General features: G+C 45.0%; 2 protein-coding genes across 8 annotated transcripts in view; one reads left to right on the top strand and one right to left on the bottom strand.

Annotated features, from left to right (window-relative positions):
* DPY30 (dpy-30 histone methyltransferase complex regulatory subunit) overlaps nucleotides 1–11,688 on the bottom strand; it is a 54,970-nt gene extending 43,282 nt beyond the window's left edge. The window contains exon 1 of the mRNA XM_033176122.1: nucleotides 11,575–11,688. The gene's annotated coding sequence lies outside the window, so the exon portion shown is untranslated. The remainder of the gene's footprint in view (nucleotides 1–11,574) is intronic.
* A 62-nt stretch (nucleotides 11,689–11,750) lies between these two features.
* SPAST (spastin) overlaps nucleotides 11,751–21,224 on the top strand; it is an 87,418-nt gene continuing 77,944 nt past the window's right edge. For all 7 annotated transcript variants that reach the window (XM_033176107.1, XM_033176104.1, XM_033176110.1 and 4 more), the window contains exon 1: nucleotides 11,751–12,446. In XM_033176107.1, the coding sequence (XP_033031998.1) occupies nucleotides 12,032–12,446 (415 nt within the window). In that variant the 5' untranslated portion in view covers nucleotides 11,751–12,031. The remainder of the gene's footprint in view (nucleotides 12,447–21,224) is intronic.

Below are 21,224 nucleotides of genomic sequence, written 5' to 3'. Positions count from 1 at the left end.
TCTGCTTTTCATGAGTGCTGGAGTCCAGTATAGTTTTTTTTTTTTTTTTTTGAGGTGGAGTTTCGCTTATTTTGCCCAGGCTGAGTGCAGTGGCGCAGTCTCGGCTCACCACAACCTCCGCCTCCCAGGCTCAAGCGATTCTCCTGCCTCGGTCTCCTGAGTAGCTGGGATTAGAGGCATGCGCCACCACGCCTGGCTAATTTTGTATTTTTAGTAGAGATGGGGTTTCTCCATGTTGGTCAGGCTGGTCTCCAACTCTTGACCTCAGGTGATCCACCTACCTCGGCCTCCCAAAGTGCTGGGATTACAGGTGTGAGCCACTGCGCCCGGCCCACTACAGATTTTCATGCGTGCTGGAGTCCACCATAAATACAGATACGTAAGATTATATTTATATACCTAAGTATTTTATTTAGAAGGCCGACTGAATACACCCTCTGGTAATCTAGATTGCCATTCTAGGGCATTCATTTAAAGTTTCATATTAACTGACTCTGCTGTGTTTCCTTGGCATTATAGCTAATCAAGTTGAGCAGGTCAGGTAACAGTTTATACTTATACCTACTATTTCAAAACCATAAGCTCATTCACATTTTCACTGAAGTAACAAATCCTCCATAAACTAGAAAATCTCAAACTGGTGACTCGGAGTTTTGGTTTTGTTTTTTATTTTGTTTATTTTATTTTCCAGATGGAGTCTTGCTCTTTTGCCCAGGCTGCAGTGCAATGGTGTGATCTCAGCTCACTGCAACCTCCACCTTTCAGGTTCAAGCGATCCTCCTGCCTCAATCTTCCGAGTAACTGGGACTACAGGCATGAGCCGCCGCGCCTGGCCTGGTTTGTTTGTTTTTAAATTTTGAGGCCAGGTGCGGTGGCCCATATCTGTGATCCCAGCACTTTGGGAGACCAAGGCAGGCCTATTACTTGAGGTCAGGAGTTCAAGATCAGCCAGGCCAACATGGTAAAACCACGTCGATACTAAAAACACAAAAATTAGGCCAGGCACGGTGGCTCACATCTATAATCCCAGCACTTTGGGAGGCCAAAGCGAGTGGATCACCTGAGGTCAGGAGTTCGAGACCAGCCTGGCCAACATGGTGAAATCCCGTCTCTATTAAAAATACAAAAATTAGCTGGGTGTGGTGGTGAGCACCTGTAATCCCAGCTACTGGGGAGGCTGAGGCAGGAGAATCGCTTGAACCCGGGAGGTGGAGGTTGCAGTGAACCGAGATCTTGCCACTGCCCTCCAGCCTGGGCAATAAGAGTGAGACTCCATCTCAAAAAATAAATAAATAAATAAAAATACAAAAAGTAGCCAGGCTTTGTGGCAGGCACCTGTAGTCCCAGCTACTTAGGAGGCTGAGGCAGGAGAATTGCTTGAACCTAGGAGGCGGAGGTTGTAGTGAGCCAAGACTGTGCCACTGCGCTCCAGCCTGGGTGACAGAGCAAGACTCCTTCTCAAAAATAAATAAATAAATAAATAAAATTTTGAGCTGGGCATGGAAGCTGAGGCAGGAGGATCCCTTGAGCCCAGGAGTTTGAGACCCCAGTGAGCTATAATTCTGACACCACACTTCAGCCTGGCTGACAGAGCGAGACCATGTATCTAAAAATAATGAAATAACAATGATTTTTGAGCCAATAACTCTTAGACAATAGATTTCACATAAAAATTTAGAATTCTGGTTTCTCTTGAAAAACTTAAAAAATCTGGCAATGTTAAGCTTCACATTCCTGAAAGGCAAAAATTAGTGGGAGCTAGCTGGGTGCTGTGGCTCACACCTGTAATCCCAGTGCTTTGGGAGGCTAGGGTAAATGGATTGGTTGAGCCCAGGAGTTTGAGATCAGCCTGGCCAACACAGTAAAACCCCATCTTTACAAAAAATACAGCACTATGGTGGTGTGCACTTGAGGTCCCAACTACTCAGGAGGCTGAGGCAGGAGGGCCACTTGAGCCCTGGAGGTTGAGGGTGCAGTGAGCCATGATTGTGCCACTGTACTCCAGCCTGGACGACAGAGAGACCTTGTCTCAAACAGAAAAAATATCAGCTCAGTGGGAGCTGAGTAACAGCTGTCCTGTTCAATTGCAGGATGCAACTCTTTAGCTTCTCATAGTTTCCATCATTCACATCACACATGCATTTTTGCATGCCACACAACCCATGCATGGAACCCATATATGTTATATGCCTGACCACTGTTGCTATTGGAAGTTTTGGCCACTGCATTAAACTATAAACTCCATCTTACTCCCCACTATAATCCTGACACTCTATTCATTGCTTGATACATTGTCTGTTTCTTAATATCTATTCATTGAACAAATGAATGAGTAATATGTGCCACACTGTGGACTCAATTCAGGGAGATGATTAATCGTTCAGAATTTTTTTCCTTATTAATACAGAGATTGGATAACAATTGTTACTTGTCTTATCCCTCCCTTCCAACCATATCTTTCGATTTGTTTTTCTTTTTTTAGGTTTTCTGCCTTTTTCAAAATCAGCCATTTCCTCACTGGTCTCTACATGTGCCCTTTTTTTTTTTTTTTTAACTAATTTTTTTAGTTGAAAAGAGGTCCTTAATATCTGTCATTGGTCCATACTTCAAATCTAGAATCTCTCAGATTGAAGGTTTGAAGAGTTCCTTAAAAGGCAAGTAGGGCCGAAATATCAAAAAAAAAAAAACTATTTGATGGTAGGCAATGTGGTAAATAAATATGGGTTAAAGTGATAAAGTGACTGAATGTCCTGGATTAGTTAGCACAGTACCCAGCTCCTTCTTTTTGTCCTGGTGAACAAAAAATGGCTCAGATTCCATTCAAGATTAAGTGTTCTGAAAGTTCTTACAATCTGAAAACTGGGAGACTCTCACACTAGGTGGAATGGCTAGCAGGGTTGGGATCTCATCTAGGCACATTATAAGGCCAGGGTAATACCAAGACACTATTTTTTTTTCTTTCTTTCTTTACTTGTCTTCTTTTTTTTTTAAGAGACAGGCTCTCATTATGTTACCCAGGCTGGATTCCAATTCCTGAGCTCAAGTAATCCTCCTGAGTAGCGGGGACTTCAGGTGTGCACCACTGTGTCTGAAGGCACTGTTTTTTCTTTTTTGATACAAATTTAGGAAGATGTTAATTCACAACAGTCTTCAGGCTGAGATATAATTCCAAGGGGCAGAAGATGTGAGTTTAGAGCACTAAAAAATGAGATTCCAGTAGAGTCAGAAATCTGAAATGGCATTACAGGTGTAAGAGAGAAAAACAAAATTTATTGAGCTCTGTCATGTTGCAGGCATCATGCTGGAGGCTTTAGATGTACTCTTTCATTTTGTAATTTTTTTTTTTTTTTTTTTTTTTTTTGAGACGGAGTCTCACTCTGTCGCCCGGGCTGGAGTGCAGTGGTGTGATCTCGGCTCACTGCAAGCTCCGCCTCCCGGGTTTATGCCATTCTCCTGCCTCAGCCTCCCGAGTAGCTGGGACTACAGGTGCCCACCACCATGCCTGGCTGATTTTTTTTGCATTTTTAGTAGAGATGGATTTACACTGTGTTAGCCAGGATGGTCTCGATCTCCTGACCTCGTGATCTGCCCACCTTGGCCTCCCAAAGTGCTGGGATTACCGGTGTGAGCCACTGCGCCTGGCCTCATTTCGTAATTTTTACAGAGGAATTAACTAGAATAGCAACCCCAGTCCTACTAACTCTAAATCCCATATTTTTACCATACAAAAAAAGAGCAAAAGTGCAGAAAAGCACAGTCAATATTAAGTACAACCAGATAGCAGAGACTCAGTAAATGGGAGGGTGGAGGCCCAAAACCCAACATGATGCACATGAATGAAAGATCACTTGTGCTTCAGGGGCTAAAGATATATTTATTTCTTAATTAAAATAGAAACAGACTATGTAAAAATATTAATCTTGAGATCCTAGATTTTTACCTTAAATTACTGAAGTAGTATGTGTAATTAACTAATATGTGATATTGGGCAAATAACAGACTTGTAGAGCTCCAAATTCTTTATTTAAAAAAACTGAGGCCAAACGAGGTGGCTCACACATGTGACCTCAGCACTGTGGGAGGCCGAAGTAGGCAGATTGAGCTTGAGCTTAGGAGTTTGAGACCAGAATGGGCAACATGGTGAGACCTCATCTCTAAACAAAATACAAAAATTAGCCGGACATGGTGGTGTGCACCTGTGTTCCTAGCTACTCAGGAGGCTGAGGTGGAAGGATAACTTGAGTCTGAGAGGTTGAGGCTGTAGTGAGCCGTGATCTTGCCATCGCACTGTATACTCTGGTCTGGGTGACAGAGCGAGACTCTGTCTTGGAGTGGGGTGGGGAAAGAGACGATAATGCTTAACTCAAGCAGCAATATTTTAACAAGGCACTAAAAGCTCTTCTGCTTAGTTCAGCATATGGGTTCAATAAATGTTAGCAAGTAGTAGTAGTAACCATCATCACTGTCACTGCTGTTCTCTCCTTAAACTTAAGCATGTTTTTTGTTTTTTTGAGACTCAGTCTTGCTCTATTGCCCAGGCTGAAATGCAGTGGCGTGATCTTGGCTCACTCCAACTTCTGCTTCCCAGGTTCAACTGATTCTCCTGCCTCAGCCTCCCAAGTAGCTGGGACCACAGATACCTGCCACAACCATGCCCAGATAATTTTTTGTATTTTTGGTACAGGTGGGGTTTCACCATGTTGGCCAGGCTGGTCCTGAACTCCTGACCTCAAGTGATCCACCTGTCTTGTCTTCCCAAAGTGCTGGGATTACAGGCGTGAGCCACAGCATCCAGCCTTAAGCGTGTTAATTAAAGTTTTTATAATTCAGCAAAATGGTTGGGAAATGTTTTTCTTTTTTTTTTTTGAGACGGAGTCTCACTCTGTCGCCCAGGCCGGAGTGCAGCGGCAGGATCTCGGCTCACTACAAGCTCTGCCTCCTGGGTTTACGCCATTCTCCTGACTCAGCCTCCCGAGTAGCTGGGACTACAGGCGCCCGCCACCTCGCCCGGCTAGTTTTTTTGTATTTTTTAGTAGCGACAGGGTTTCACTGTGTTAGCCAGGATGGTCTCGACCTCCTGACCTCGTGATCCGCCCACCTGGGCCTCCCAAAGTGCTGGGATTACAGGCTTGAGCCACTGCACCCGGCCGGGAAATGCTATCTTAAATGAGATGCTTAAGCTGCCATCTGAACATGAGGTAAAAGGAAATTCTACACGTAATCACTGTGCTAAATTGCTTGCAAAGATGGCCACAACAATTCCTCCTATCCTTATATATATGCCCCTTTGCAATGTGACTTTGCTACTTCTCTATCAAGATGTGGAGTTTGTTTTCCTATATTTTGCACTGGAGTTGGCCTTGTGACTTGCTTTGACAATAGCATGTAGTACAAATGACACTGTGCAACTCTGGATTTTAGGGTTTGAGAGACCTTACAGCTTCCACTCACACTCTCCTGGAAACCAGATGCAATGTAAAGAAGTCAGGGCTATCCTGCTAGAGACATATGTCCCAGCTGATAGCCACAACCAACCTCTGAATGTACAAATGAGGCTAGCTAGGCCATACAGCCATTCACTCAAGCCATCAGATGACTGCATCCACATCAATGGTCCACAGCAAGGCCATCAGAAGAACCATCCAGCTGAACTTAGCCCAAATTGCTGAGCCACAAAGTTGTGAGTAAATAAATGTCTGCTATCTTAAGCCATTGAGTTTTGGAGTGGTATATTACATAGCATCAGAAATCTAACACAATCATTATGTTTGAATGTTTTTCAAATTACTCATATTTATTAAATGAGTACCATAAGCAAGGTGTCAGGCTAGATGCAAAAAGTGAGGCAAAGTGTATAAAATGTGACCACTGCCTTCAGTAAGTTTATAATCTATATCAAGAGGTGATGAAGTGTTTAAATAAGCATCACGCAGAGCAATATAGTATAAGAGCCATAGAGTAACACAACCATATTGTCATAACAACTGAAAAACAAGATCATTTCTGCCGGAGGTGATAATGGAATAATTTATCAAGAATGTAACATGAGAGTTGGACGCGGTGGCTCACGCCTGTAATCCCAGCACTTTGGGAGGCCAAGGCAGGTGGATCACAAGATCAGGAGTTCGAGACCATCCTGGCTAACATGGTGAAACCCGTCTCTACTAAAAATACAAGAAATTAGCCAGGTGTGGTGGCACGCACCTGTAGTCCCAGCTACTCAGGAGGCTGAGGCAGGAGAATGGCATGAACCCGGGAGGCGGAGGTTGCAGTGAGCCAAGATTGCGCCATGGCACTCCAGCCTAGGTGACAGAGTGAGACTGTCTTAGAGAAAAAAAAAAGGAATATAACATTAGAGGTAAGTCTTGAAGGACTTCAACAGTGGAAGTAGCAGGAGAGGCCATTCTAAGTGAATGAAAAATGACAGGAGAGTAATTGAAGTCCTGGAAAAGAGCAAAGTTGGTACAGACCAATAGTCTATATTAGCTAGATTATAGTGAAAATGTAGAGGAAATGTTGGAGAACCATTCTTCACTCAAAAACTGTCTTCCTCATAGCCAAGCATAGTAGCTCATGCCTGTAATCCCAGCATTTTGGGAGGCTAAGGTGAGTGGATCACTTGAGCTCAGGAATTCAAGACTATCTGGGGTAACATAGTGAGACCTCATCTCAACTAAAAAAAAAAAAAATTCAAATGGGTGCCATGGCTCACGCCTGTAATCCCAACACTTTGTGAGCCCGAGGTGGGCGGATCATGAGGTCGGGAGATCAAGCCCTTCCTGGACAACATGGAGAAACCCCATCTCTATTAAAAATAAAAAATTAGGCCGGGCGCGGTGGCTCAAGCCTGTAATCCCAGCACTTTGGGAGGCCGAGACGGGCGGATCAGGAGGTCAGGGGATCGAGACCATCCTGGCTAACACGGTGAAACCCCGTCTCTACTAAAAATACAAAAAAAACTAGCCGGGCGAGGTGGCGGGCGCCTGTAGTCCCAGCTACTCGGGAGGCTGAGGCAGGAGAATGGCGTGAACCCGGGAGGCGGAGCTTACAGTGAGCTGAGATCCGGTCACTGCACTCCAGCCCGGGCGACAGAGCGAGACTCCGTCTCAAAAAAAAAAAAAAAAAAAAAAAAAAAAAAAAAAAAAAATAAAAAATTAGCTGGGCATGGTGGCACATGCCTGTAATCCCAGCTACTCGGGAGGCTGAGGCAGGAGAATCGCTTGATCCAGGGAGTCAGAGGTTGCAGTGAGCCGAGATGGCACCACTGCACTCCAGTCTGGCGACAGAGCGAGACTCCATCTCAAAAAACAAATAAATTTTTAAAAAAGTAGCCCAGCATGGTGGTGCATGCCTGTAGTCCCAGTTACTCAGGAGGCTGAGGCAGGAGGGTGGTTTGAGCAAGGAGACCAAGGCCGCAGTGAGCAATGACGGCGCCACTGTGCTCCAGCTTGGTGACAGAGTAAGACCCTGTCTCAAAAACAAAAACAAAAAAGCAACAAACCTCCTTGTTAGTATTATGGTGAATAAAAAACAAAATAACATAAAAATAGAAATAAACTGAATATGGTGGTTCATGCCTTTAATCCTACCTAGCAAATTGGAAGGCTGAAATGGGAGGATTGCTTGAGGGCTGGAGTTCAAAACTGGCTTGGGCAACATGGTGAGAGAGACCTTGTCTCTACAAAAGAACCTTTAAAATAAAAAAGAAATAATTTAAAAATATATTTCAAGAAAACAAAAAATAAAAAGCAAGTATCAACTTGATTCCAGGCACTGCTTACTACTCTAGTGTTATGTAGTAGATGTGGAAGCTGAGTAACTCATCCAAGATCACCGAAAGTGATGCAACACAGATGTAAATGCAACCAGTCTGACGCCAGGACCATTTAACCGATCTACTATTGGGCCCTATCTTGGCTAAGTTAAAAAGTTAGTTACTTTCTTTAGTGATAAAGACCGTAGGGGTAACAGGAAAGATAGTTACTTAAGAAGAAAAACTGGTACCAAACTAAATATCCATCAATAGTTGAACAGTAAAATAGGTTGTAGTAAATTCATATAATGGAATACTATATAGCAGTGGAAATGTACCACAGTTACAGAAATCAACAGGGAGGAATTTCAACACTTAATTACTGAGCAGGTAGCCAGGCACAGTGGCTCTTGCCTGTAATCCCAGCACTTTGGGAGACGAAGACAGGGGGACTTCTTGAGCCCAGGGGTTTGAGACCAACCTGGGCAACATAGTGAGACTCCATCTCTATTTTCTTAAAATAAAATAAATGAAATTTTAAAAATTTTGAGGAGGGAAAGCAAACAAGGGATACTTGAAATATGATTACATTTCCATAAAGTCAAAGTGAGGCAAAATCATACAACACATTATTTAGAAATACATAAATACACTGCAAACTAAAATGAGGCATGAGAATGATTAATATAAAATTCAGGATAGTGGCTTCCTCTAGAGGGAGAGACAAGACATTGAGATTAGGGAGGAGCTCACAGAGTGCTTCTAGGAGTTGGTTACATTCATTTTTCTTAAATGGAATGCTGCTTATTATTTTTCTTTAAATTGTACATTTAAATAACACACTTCTTGTTTACATGATATATGTATAAATGTAATTTTTTTTTTCTTTTTTTGAGATGGAGTTTCGCTCTTGTTGCCCAGGCTAGAGTGCAATGGCGCAATCTCGGTTCACCGCAACTTCCGCTTCCCGGATTCAAGCGATTCTCCTGCCTCAGCCTCCCAAGTAGCTGGGATTACAGGCGTGCACCACCATGCCCGGCTAATTTTGTATTTTTAACAGAGACGGGGTTTCTCCATGTTGGTCAGGCTGGTCTCGAACTCCCGACCTCAGGTGATCCGCCTGCCTCGGCCTCCCAAAATGTTGGGATTATAGTTGTGAGCCACCACGCCAGGCCCTGAATCAGATTTAAAAGAGGGCATTTCATTAAAAATTTTTTTTTTGTTGTTTGCTTTTGAGACAGAATCTTGCTCTGTCGCCCACGCTGCAGTGTACTGGCATGATCTCCGTTCACTGCAGCCTCTCAGGTTCAAGTGACTCTCCTGCCTCAGCCTCTCAGTAGTTGTGATTACAGGAATGCACCGCCACCACAGGAATGCGCCTAACTGTCCCATTTTTAGTATAGACGGGGTTCTGCCATATTGGCCAGGCTGGTCTTGAACTCCTGACCTCAGGTGATCTGCTCGCCTGGGCTCCCAAAGTGCTGGGATTACGGGCGTGAGCCACTGCACCTGGCTGAAAGAGGGCATTTCAGAATGAGGATCTAGCATAAGTGCAGAGAAGGGGGAGCAATAAGGGAAACAGGGAGTAGGTCATTTTTGCCATAGCCTGTGATATTTGTAGGGCAGTATTGGTGGGGAATAATTAAGTAAAATTGGCTGGTGCTGTGGCTCATGCCTGTAATCCCAGCACTTTGGGAGGCCTGCCAGGAATTCAAGACCAACCTGGGCAACATATCAAGACCTTGTCTCAACAAAAAAGTAAAAAAAATTAGCTGGGGACGCGATGTGGGGGCTTATGCCTGTAATCCCAGCACTTTGGAAGGCCAAGGCAGGTGGACTGCTTGAGCCCAGGAGTGGAGACCAGCCTGGGCAACATGGTGAAACCCTGGCTCTACAAAGAATACAAAAATTAGCTGGGCACAGTGGCGTGTGCCTGTGGTCCCAGCTACTTAGGAGGCTAAAGTGGAAGTGTCACCTGAGCCAGGGAGGTGGAGGTTGCAGTGAGTCATGTTATTAGTGCCACTGCACTCCAGCCTGGGCAACAGAGTGAGACCCTGTCTCAAACAATAAAAAAATAAAGCTGTGGGAGAATGTGGAGATTCTTGGAAGCTGGAAGCTCCCATGTGGCATTTGTAAACCTCACTTGTAAATAACGGAGTCTTTGTGTCAGTTAGGCTTCCTTAGTTTTAGGAAACAAGAAATAATTATGGCTAACTCAAGTAAAAAGAGAAAGAGAAGAGAAAAAAGATGTGGAGATAGAGAGGGAGAGAGAGGAAAAGACGAAAGGAAGCAAGGGGGAAAGGAGAGAGGAGAGAGAAAGAGAGAAACAGACTGATTAGTGTATTGGATAGGTTACATAACCAAGTGACCAGTCAGGAACCCAGCAGCTCTGGGGAGCTCAATGTGATGCATTGATAAACACGCTCTTAAGAGCACTTGATTCCTGCTACCTTCTCTTGGGTGGGTCTCCAGCCAAGATTCCAGGTCCCAGGAGAGTCTGACTGACCTAGTGTTTGTTTCCACCTTTGTGGCCTGGGTTCTGTGCTTGCAGCTCATTAGAATACAGGGAGCAGAGACAAGCAGGTAGTTTCCCAAAGGAAGGGATGCTGAGTAGATTTTTAATTTTTTTTTTTTTTTTTTTTGAGAGGAAGCCTCGCTCTATCGCCCAGGCTGGAGTGCAGTGGCCGGATCTCAGCTCACTGCAAGCTCCGCCTCCCGGGTTCACGCCATTCTCCTGCCTCAGCCTCCCGAGTAGCTGGGACTACAGGCGCCCGCCACCTCGCCCGGCTAGCTTTTTGTATTTTTTTTTTAGTAGAGTCGGGGTTTCACCGTGTTAGCCAGGATGGTCTCAATCTCCCGACCTCGTGATCCACCCGTCTCGGCCTCCCAAAGTGCTGGAATTACAGGCTTGAGCCACCGCGCCCGGCCTAATTTTTTTTTTTTTTTTTGAGACGGAGTCTCGCTCTGTAGTCCAGGCTGGAGTGCAGTGGCCGGATCTCAGCTCACTGCAAGCTCCGCCTCCCAGGTTTACGCCATTCTCCTGCCTCAGCCTCCTGAGTAGCTGGGACTACAGGCGTCTGCCACCTCGCCCGGCTAGTTTTTTGTATTTTTTAGTAGAGACGGGGTTTCACCATGTTAGCCAGGATGGTCTCGATCTCCTGACCTCGTGATCCGCCCGTCTCGGCCTCCCAAAGTGCTGGGATTACAGGCTTGAGCCACCGCGCCCAGCCTTTTTTTAAAAGTGTAGATTCTTCAGTAAACTATGCGATGGTTACTATGCAAAACCTAAGATTTCCCTTATTCAAATAAATTATCTTTCATATTAGACGTCTAAATATGCACTAATTGAGTTAAACCCTTGGGTTCGTTGATCTCATTACACTGAGCTAACATTCTTGTTGCTGTTGTATGCAGTGACCTGAAGTTTCTATCTTCACAATTGCTTTCCTCTCAAATAATTCCCAGATTTTAAATTTTTATTTATTTATTTTTTTTCTGGAGACCGAGTCTCGCTCTGTCGCCCAGGCTTGAGCGCAGTAGCGTGATCTCAGCTCACTTGCAGCCTCTGCCTCCCGAGTTCAAGCGATTCTCCGGCCTCAGCCTTCCAACTAGCTGGGACTACAGGCGCGCGCCCCCACACCCGGCTAATTTAATTCCCAGATTGATACCCATTGCTTCTGAGATGTATCCTTCGGAGAAGACTAAGGTCGCCTGGCAGAAAAAGATGAAAGAAACTAAGAAATTGATGACACTGAGAGAGTAGCCTCGCGAACCAGCAAAGCGACCCCAAGCCGCAATTCCCCGTTCGGTGGATCGATTACCAAGGCTTCCTGGCAGGAGCTCTCCAGGGATGCCGACGTGAGCCGAACTGCACATTGGGAACTGTAGTTGAGCGGCGAAGGCCGAGAGGAGGGCGCCGCACAAGCGTACAGGAGCCCCAGTCAACAAAGACGCGCCGTGCGCGCGCGCGCCGGAGAAAAACACGGGAAGACGTGCGCGTGCGCGGCCGCCGCTGGGAGCCACCAGGCGGCGGAGAGGACAGTGGCAGGAAGGGAGGGGCCCGAGCCACCGACTGCAGGAGGAGAAGGGGTTGTGCTCCTGGCCGAGGAAGGAGAAAGGGGCGGGGCCGGCGGGCAGCGCGCGGCGGTGCGGGGCTCCTGAGACCGGCGGTTACACGGGGGTCTGTGGCCCTCGCCGTCGCAGTGGCCGCCGCCGTCGCTTGGTTCCCATCGGTCTGCGGGAGGCGGGTTATGGCGGCGGCGGCAGTGAGAGCTGTGAATGAATTCTCCGGGTGGACGAGGGAAGAAGAAAGGCTCCGGCGGCGCCAGCAACCCGGTGCCTCCCAGGCCTCCGCCCCCTTGCCTGGCCCCCGCCCCTCCCGCCGCCGGGCCGGTCCCCCCGCCCGAGTCGCCGCATAAGCGGAACCTGTACTATTTCTCCTACCCGCTGTTTGTAGGCTTCGCGCTGCTGCGTTTGGTCGCCTTCCACCTGGGGCTCCTCTTCGTGTGGCTCTGCCAGCGCTTCTCCCGCGCCCTCATGGCAGCCAAGAGGAGCTCCGGGGCCGCGCCAGCACCGGCCTCGGCCTCGGCCCCGGCGCCGGTGCCGGGCGGCGAGGCCGAGCGCGTCCGAGTCTTCCACAAACAGGCCTTCGAGTACATCTCCATTGCCCTGCGCATCGATGAGGATGAGAAAGGTAACTAGGGGGCTGGGGGACGGGGCGGCGACGCCGGGAAAAAGGCGGTGGGGTCGCCGGGGGAGGGCAACACCTGCGTCCCTTTCCAGCGGGAGGGGATAGTGTACCCCCGGAATTGATAGGCCCTGGGAGACTGCGTTCCCGTAGGTCAGAGCCTCTATCTTCTAGTATTCTCAAAACCTCTCCCCTTTCAGAGCACCCTGGCTGTCGACTTTGTTTCAGACACCAGCCTTCCCCCACACTTGTGCATGACCCAAGTCACTGTGAGACACCCAGACGTGCAGATGACAGTGACAGTTGTCCTAGGGTGACCACACTGATCCTTTCTAGCGCTGTGAACAGTGTGCGGCTTCCTCTGAGCCAAGGTTTCCAAAAGGTTTTGATACTGAAGAAGCAGTGCCTTGTTACTGGCTTTTAATGAAAGCAGGGTACTGTAGTGTCAGAAAAAAAAAAAAAATGGTGACAATTTTGAAAGAAATAACTGCGTATGACTGCAGTTGAATTTGCATCATTTTAATCAAGATAATAATTTTATCAGTACAACGATTCCTCAATACTTTTTCAATGAAGTTATATTTAGCATGAAACTTTTCCCCCTGGTTGCTTTGATTTTAATTGAAGCAGTATTCCAAAGTAGCCTTTAATTTCCAAGTTGAAATGTTTGAAGAATGAATTTAAACTTAAGCATACCACTTTACAATAAAACCTAAAACAAATATGTATCTGAATGAAAGCAAGGATACTACATCTTTCGGGTTTCTTTTAAGCTAACTTTTTTTTTTTTTGAGACGGAGTCTTTCCCTATCACCCAGGCTGTAGTGCAGTGGTACAGTCTCGGCTCACTGCAACATCCGACTCCCTGGTTCAAGCGATTCTCCTGCCTCAGCCTCCTGAGTAGTTGGGATTACAGGCACGCACCACCACACCCGGCTAATTTTTGTATTTTTAGTAGAGTTGGGATTTCACCATGTTGGCCAGGATGGTCTCCATCTCCTGACCTCGTGATCTGCTCGTCTCGGCCTCCCAAAGTGCTGATATTACAGGCATGAGCCACCGCACTTGTCGTTAAGCTAACATTTTTTTAGTATATGTGCCAGGCATTGTGCTATTAGCTTTGCATGTGTTATCTTTTCTCTTTTTTTAAAAAAATAGCAACCATCCCAGACCATGAAAAGTGTTATTTAATCCTCACAATAACCCTGTGAAATGAAGGTATTATTGGTATCAGCATTTTAGAGACGAAGAAAATGAAGCTCAAAAGATAAAGCAGGTCATTCCAAACCTATGCTAATAGTTAATGAAATTTTTTTTATGGAAAATAAGTGAAATTAGGAGAAGTCTAACTTTTACAATTCTCCCCTTTTATCCTTACTTCCAGTATGCTGAGATCTTGCTTCTCCTTCTGTCAAAAAACCCACTTTTCTACCACATCTCAATTAGATACTCACTTGCATTGTCCATTAATGAAAACAGGAGCAATCTGCACTTCATTCATAGTGTCTCTCTCTACTACCAACTCCAAAAACTTCTAGAATTTCAATCTTGTTGAAACCTATTTCCTTTGTGGGGCCTGGGAGTGGGAAGTAGGATATAGGGAAAGAGGCAGGTATTCATTGTTTTGGACAGTAATGAAAGTGATGGTTAAGAGAGGTCAGGGAGGGAGTTAACATTTAAGAATATTATGTGTTTATGGAAGGAAATTTTTTGTTAACTGCTCCATTCTTTTTTTTTTTTTTTGAGACAGAGTCTCGCTGGGTCACCCAGACTGGAGTGCAGTGGCGTGATCTCGGCTTACTGCAACCTCTGCCTGCCAGATGCAAGCGATTCTCCTGCCTCAGTCTCCCAAGTAGCTGGAACCACAGGTGCACCCTACCACGGCTGGCTAATTTTTTGTATTTTTAGTGGAGTCGATATTTCACCATGTTGGCCAGACTGGTCACGAACTCCTGACCTCACGTGATCCGCCTGCCTCAACCTCCCAAGTGCTTGGATTACAAGTGTCAGCCACTGCGCCTGCCCAGCAAACTCCATTCTTTATCACCTCTTAAGAACATCCAAGATCCCTTGGGGAGAATGAAAACAGTTGCAAAGTTTCAGAATAGAGGAGCATGTTTAAGAGTAGATCATATTTTGGGCCGGGCGCGGTGGCTCGCGCCTGTAATCCCAACACTTTGGGAGGCCAAGGCGGGTGGATCACGAGGTCAGGAGATCGAGATCATCCTGACCAACATGGTGAAATCCCATCTCTACTAACAATACAAAAATTAGCCGGGCGTGGTGACACATGCCTGTAGTCCCAGCTACTCCAGAGGCTGAGGTGGGAGAACTGCTTGAAGCTGGAAGGCAGAGGTTGCAGTGAGCCGAGATCGTGCCACTACACTCCAGCCTGGGTGGCAGAGCAACACTCTGTCTTGAAAAAAAAAGAGTAGATTATTTTTTGCTGGGCACAGTGGCTCATGCCTGTAATTCCAGCACTTTGGGAGGCCGAAGTAGGTGGATCACTTGAGTCCAGGAGTTAGAGACCAGATAGTGAAACCCTGTCTCTATAAAAAATACAAAAACTAGCTGGGCGCAGTGGCACAGGCATGTAGTCCCAGCTACTTGGGGGGCTGAGGTAAGAGGATCACTTGAGCTCAGGTTGTTCAGGGTGCAATGAGCTGAGATTGTGCAACTGCACTCCGAACTGGGTTGACAGAGTGAGACTCCGTCTCAAAAAAAAAAAAAAGCTTGTTATTTTGTTTTTTTGTTTGTGTGTGTATGTGTGTGTGTTTTTTTTTTTTTTAATTGAGACAGAGTCTCACTCTGTTGCCCAGGCTGGAGTACAGTGGCGTGATCTCGGCTCACTGCAAGCTCTGCCTCCTGGGTTCACGCCATTCTCCTGCCTTGGCCTCCCGAGTCACTGGGACTACAGGCGCCTGCCACCACGCCTGGCTAATTTTTTGTATTTTTTTTATAGAGACGGGGTTTCACCGTGTTAGCCAGGATGGTCTTGATCTCCCGACCTCGTGATCCACCCATCTCGGCCTCCCAAAGTGCTGAGATTACAGGCATGAGCCCTGCCAATTTTTGTATTTTTAATGGAGACAGAGTTCCACCATGTTGGCCAGGCTGGTTTCGAACTCCTGACCTCAAGTGAACCGCCCTCCTTGGCCTCCCAAAGTGCTGGGTTTACAGGCGTGAGCTGCTGTGCCTGGCTACAAGGAAATTTTAGTTAACACTGTTGGTTGATGGGAGTTGGGAGGTAGGATAGAAGAAGAAATTAAGGAAAACCTAGGCATGAAAAATAAAAGACCCTGAGGCCTTAGATTGAAGAAATAGCAGTTCCATGTGAGGAATAAGTGGAAGAAATAGAATTCAGACCTCAGGTTTCAGGCCGGTGACTTAAATCTTTGAGTATCACATGTATGAATATATCTATTATACTTAAATTCTCCTGAACATTTTTATTTTTCAGTTGGCTATATTAAATATTTAAAAATATTTAATTTATTTTAGAGACAATGTCTCACTCTCTTACCCAAGCTGGAGTGGAATGTGATTATAGCTCACTGCAGCCTCAAGGCTCACTCCTAGGCTCAAGTGATCCTCCTTTTTTTTTCTTTTTTTTGCTAGAGGTAGGATCTTGTTATGTTGGCCAAGCTGGAAAAATTTCAACAGTATTTTCAGTGATCTATGTAATGCATATTTCTTTTTTTTTTTTTTTTTTTTTTTTTTTGAGACGGAGTCTCGCTCTGTCGCCCAGGCTGGAGTGCAGTGGCCGGATCTCAGCTCATTGCAAGCTCCGCCTCCTGGGTTCACGCCATTCTCCTGTCTCAGCCTCCTGAGTAGCTGGGACTACAGGCGCCCGCCTCGTCGCCCGGCTAGTTTTTTTGTATTTTTTATTTTTTTATTTTTTTATTTTAAATTTTTTTTTCCTTTTATTATTTTTTTTTTTTTCTTTTTTTTTTTTTTATTATACTTTAAGTTCTAGGGTACATGTGCATGACGTTTATATCATGTATAACTCCCCAATGCAATGTAGAGACGGGGTTTCACCATATTAGCCAGGATGGTTTCGATCTCCTGACCTCATGATCCGCCCGTCTCGGCCTCCCAAAGTGCTGGGATTACAGGCTTGAGCCACGCGCCCGGCCTTGTAATGCATATTTCATACTCTTTCTACTGATAATGTTTCTGTTCACAACTTTTTCTTTATATTTTGATTTCTAATGTGGACATCAGAATGGGCTGTTGACAGCTTTTTTGAGACAGTCTCGCTGCTTCACCCAGGCTGGAGTGCAGTGGCGCGATCTCAGCTCACTGCAACCTCCACCTCCCAGGTTCAAGCAATTCTCCTCCCTCAGCCTCCCCAGTAACTGGGATTACAGGCATGTGCCACCCCACACCCAACCAATTTTTGTATTTTTAGTAGAGACGGCATTTCACCTTGTTGGCCAGGCTGTTCTCGAACTCCTGACCTCAAGTGATCTGCCCACCTCAGCCTCCCCAACTGCTAGAATTACAGGTGTGAGCCTCCGTGCCCAGCCTGACAGGTCTTTAGTTTGATTTTAGTTCAACAACTGATGATATAATATGCCAAATTAAATTAGTTCAGACTGAAGCAGTTTAGTTACAGATTCATTTTCCTTTAAAAATGAAGTAAAATTTTAGCCGGGTGTGGTGGTGGGTGTGCATAATCCCAGCTACTTTGGAGGGTGAGGCAGGAGAATTGCTTGAACCCAGGAGGTGGAGGTTGCAGTGAGCTGAGATCTCACCATTGCACTCCTGCCTGGGTGAGAAGAGTGAGACTCCATCAAAAATAAAAGGCTGGGCGTTGTGGCTCAAGCCGGATGCAGTGGCCCATGCCTGTAATCCCAGCACTTTGGGAGGCCAAGGTGGGCGGATCACTTGAGGTCAGGAATTTGCGACCAGCCTGGCCAACGTATTAGTGAAACCCCATCTCTACTAAAAATACAAAAATTATCTGGGCGTAGTGGTGCACACCTGTAGTCCCAGGTACTTGGGATGCTGAGGCAGGACAATTGCTTGAACCCAGGAGGCGGAGGTTGCAGTGGGCCAAGATCATGCCACTGCACTGCAGCCTGGGCGACAGAGCAAGACTCCATCTCTCAAAAAAAAAAAAAAAAGAGTTTATAATTGTTACGGTTCTTTTCTATCTTAAATTTTTTCTTTAGGAGATTGAACATTTTTATACTTTAGTCTTAATCCAGTGGTTGAAAGACAGTGCACATTTGAAGCCTGCCTCTTGGCTGTCCTTGACAACTCAAACCTTAGTTCCAAGAGAATTTAATTCTTCCTCTTTCTCACTGCTTCAAAATATATATGGTCAAATAGAAACGAGTTGAGTAGGCAGTCTCTTCAAAAGTTTCCTAACTCTGTAGTTAACTATTAAGGAGCTGGTAATATCATGCACTGCCATTCCCTTGGCAACATGACTTATCTTTTTTTTTTGATACAGAGTCTCTATCGCTTCTTGGCCTTTTGGCTAAGATCAAGTGAGACAGAGTCTTGCTGTGTCGCCCAGGCTGGAGTGCAGTGGTGTGATCTCGTCTTACTGCAAGCTCCTCCTCCTATGTTCACGCCATTCTCCTGCCTCAGCCTCCCGAGTAGCTGGGACTACAGGTGCCCGTCATCACGCCTGGCTAATTTTCTTTTTATTTTTTAGTGGAGACAGGGTTTCACCATGTTAGCCAGGACAGTCTTGATTTCCTGACCTCATGATCCACCTGCCTCGGTCTCCCAAAGTGTTGGGATTACAGGCGTAAGCAACTGTGCCCGGCCGACTTATCTTCTAATTTAACTGAAAGCCAATTTATTTGATTGATGAAATGGTGTATTTCAAATTGTAGTAGTGTTAATTAATTGAAACATTTGGTACCTTGAAATGATAAATGCCAAATTAAATCTCATTTTAATGTTTTTTTTTTTTTTTTTTTTTTTTTTGAGACGGAGTCTCGCTCTGTCGCCCAGGCTGGAGTGCAGTGGCCGGATCTCAGCTCACTGCAAGCTCCGCCTCCCGGGTTTACGCCATTCTCTCGCCTCAGCCTCCCGAGTAGCTGGGACTACAGGCGCCCGCCATCTCGCCCGGCTAATTTTTTGTATATTTTAGTAGAGACGGGGTTTCACCGTGTTAGCCAGGATGGTCTCGATCTCCTGACCTCGTGATCCGCCCGTCTCGGCCTCCCAAAGTGCTGGGATTACAGGCTTGAGCCACCGCGCCCGGCCTAAATCTCATTTTAATGAAATAGTGTATAAATGTAGTTTATATGGTGACTATGTTTATTCTGAATTCTTACGGCATACTCAAAAATTTTTTTTTTTTTTTAAGTGAAGTCTCGCTCTGTCACCCAGGCTGGAGTGCAGTGGTGCAATCTCAGCTCACTGTATGTAACCTCCTCCACCCGGGTTCAAGTGATTCTCCTGCCTTAGTCTCCTGAATAGCTGGTACTACAGGCGTGCACCACCACACCTGGCTAATATTTTTGCATTTTTGGGAGAGACAGAGTTTTACCATGTTGGTCAGGCTGATCTCGAACTCCTGACCTGAAGTGATCCGCCTGCCTCAGCCTCACAAAGTGCTGGGATTATAGGTATGACCCACTGCATCCAGCCCATACTCAAATTTGACAGTAAATTTTCATAAAGGCCTTAATTTGTCTGAAACCAAACTATTTCAAGAGAGAGAAATAGCACAGCAAATTCTATTGACTTAATAGAAGGATATGTGAGGTCTATTTATTAAAGCAAATATTTATTGGATGCCAGCTCTGCATTTGAGATGATATTTGAGAAATATTTACTTCCTCTCCAGTGAGATGTGTTAAAACATTTGTTATGTGATTAACAAATATGTGTACATATGTATATATTTATATACACATTTTGAGACAGGGCCTCACTCTGTTGTTCAGGCTGGAGTGCAGTGACACGATCTTAGTTCACTGCAGCTTCAGCCTCCCAGGCTCAATCGATCCACCCACCTCAGCCTCCCTAGTAGCTGGGTCCAACAGATGCATACCACCATGCTTGGCTAATTTAAAAAATTTTTTTAGAGATGGGGATCTTGCCATGTTGACTAAGTTGGTAAATATTTTCTTTAATTGTCGAACTTCCTTGGAAGACTGATAACCTGTGATAGCCATTTTATCTAAGGAGAAGCTGAAATTTAGAGTAGACTCACAGCAGAACCAAAAATAGAATTTAAGTGAATAGACTAAAAATGTTGTGCTTTTTACTTTATACTACAGGTTTTTATGTTGTAATGCTGGTAATGGGCTCCTTGGAATACTTGGAGGAAAAGAGAAGGTTGTAATAATGGTTCTTTGGATTAACTGGAACATGACCTAACATGTTCTGCATGTCTCCTGTGGATAGACAAGCCTGAGATCTCCTGGGTAATACAATGGTGGAGGTTCTCTAGGTGTGGTTTAATTTCTCAAGTATGTAGGACTAAACAGAAAAGGCCTAGTGTGTTATATGAATGAGAGCTCAAGTTTCTCAGGATATTGTAGGGCTAAAGGATCAGGCACCAAAGACAGAAATAGTCTAAATAAAATATTTTTCTATTCATAGTTTTAAAGGGCTAAAGGGTCAGGCATTGAAGACAGAAGTTGTCTAAGTAAAATATTTTTCTATTCATCGTTTTAAGCTGTGTATATGCGCATGTGTGTATTTAAAATAATTTTGTCAATGAAGAGAGTCAAACTCTGTAAAATATTTGAAGAGATTTATTTTGAGCCAAATATGAGTGACCAGTGGCCTATGACACAGCCCCAGTAGATACTAAGAACATCTGTCCAAGGTGGTCAGGCTATAGCTTGATTTTATACACTTTAGGGAGACGTAAGATGTCAGTTAAGCATGTAAGGTGTACATTGGTTCCATCTGGAAAGGCAGGAAAACTGGAATTTGGGGAGGCTTCCACGTCATAGGCAGATTCAAAGATTTTCTGATGGGCAGTTGGTCAAAAGAGCTTATCTAAAGTCCTGGAATCCATAGAAGGGAGTGTCTGGGTTAAAATAATGGGTTGTGGATACCGAGGTTCTTATTATACAGATGAAGCCTCCAGGTAGCAGGCTTCAGAGAGAATACATTGTAAATATTTCTTATGAGACTTTAAAAGGTGGCAGACTCTTAGTTAATTTTCTCCTGGTTCAGAGAAAAGACTTGGAAAGGGAAAGGATTCTCTACATAAATTTTCCCCACAAGAGACAGTTGTGCAGGACCATTTCAGAATATGTCAAAGAAATATGATTTAGGGTAAAATACTTCAGTTTCTTTCATGGCCTGCTATCTGACATGTGATGCTGTACTAGAGTTAGGCTGGGAATTTGGCATCTTACTGCTCCAAAACATCTTAATATCTCTGTTTAAATGTTAATGCTGATCAGTTGTCCCTGAATTCCAAAGGGAAGAGGGTATAATGAGTCATGTCCAACCCCCACTTGTCATCATGTCCTAAACTAGTTTTTTAGGTTAACTTTGGAATGCCCTGGGCAAGGGAAGGGTCTCTCAGTCGGTTGGGGATCTTAGAATTTTATTTTTGGCTTATAGGTTTGTAGAAAATTAATGAAAATTGTCATATTTCATAGTTCTGTATAATTCAATATTGTGCTTTATTTAAAACTCACATATAAAATAGCTGTCCATATCTGTTTTCAGAAGATGAGGATGGAGGGTAGAAATCAGAAGTGTCAGATTTGGTAATTTTCTTATACTGCTGAAAACCTCTATACCTACCACTTTGAAAGGCTTAATTTCAGACTTACTTTCTTTGGG

Source organism: Trachypithecus francoisi, unplaced genomic scaffold (assembly GCF_009764315.1).
Source record: "Trachypithecus francoisi isolate TF-2019V2 unplaced genomic scaffold, Tfra_2.0 Lachesis_group17, whole genome shotgun sequence".
Lineage (NCBI taxonomy): Eukaryota > Metazoa > Chordata > Mammalia > Primates > Cercopithecidae > Trachypithecus > Trachypithecus francoisi.
This window is presented reverse-complemented; position numbering and strand designations above follow the sequence as displayed.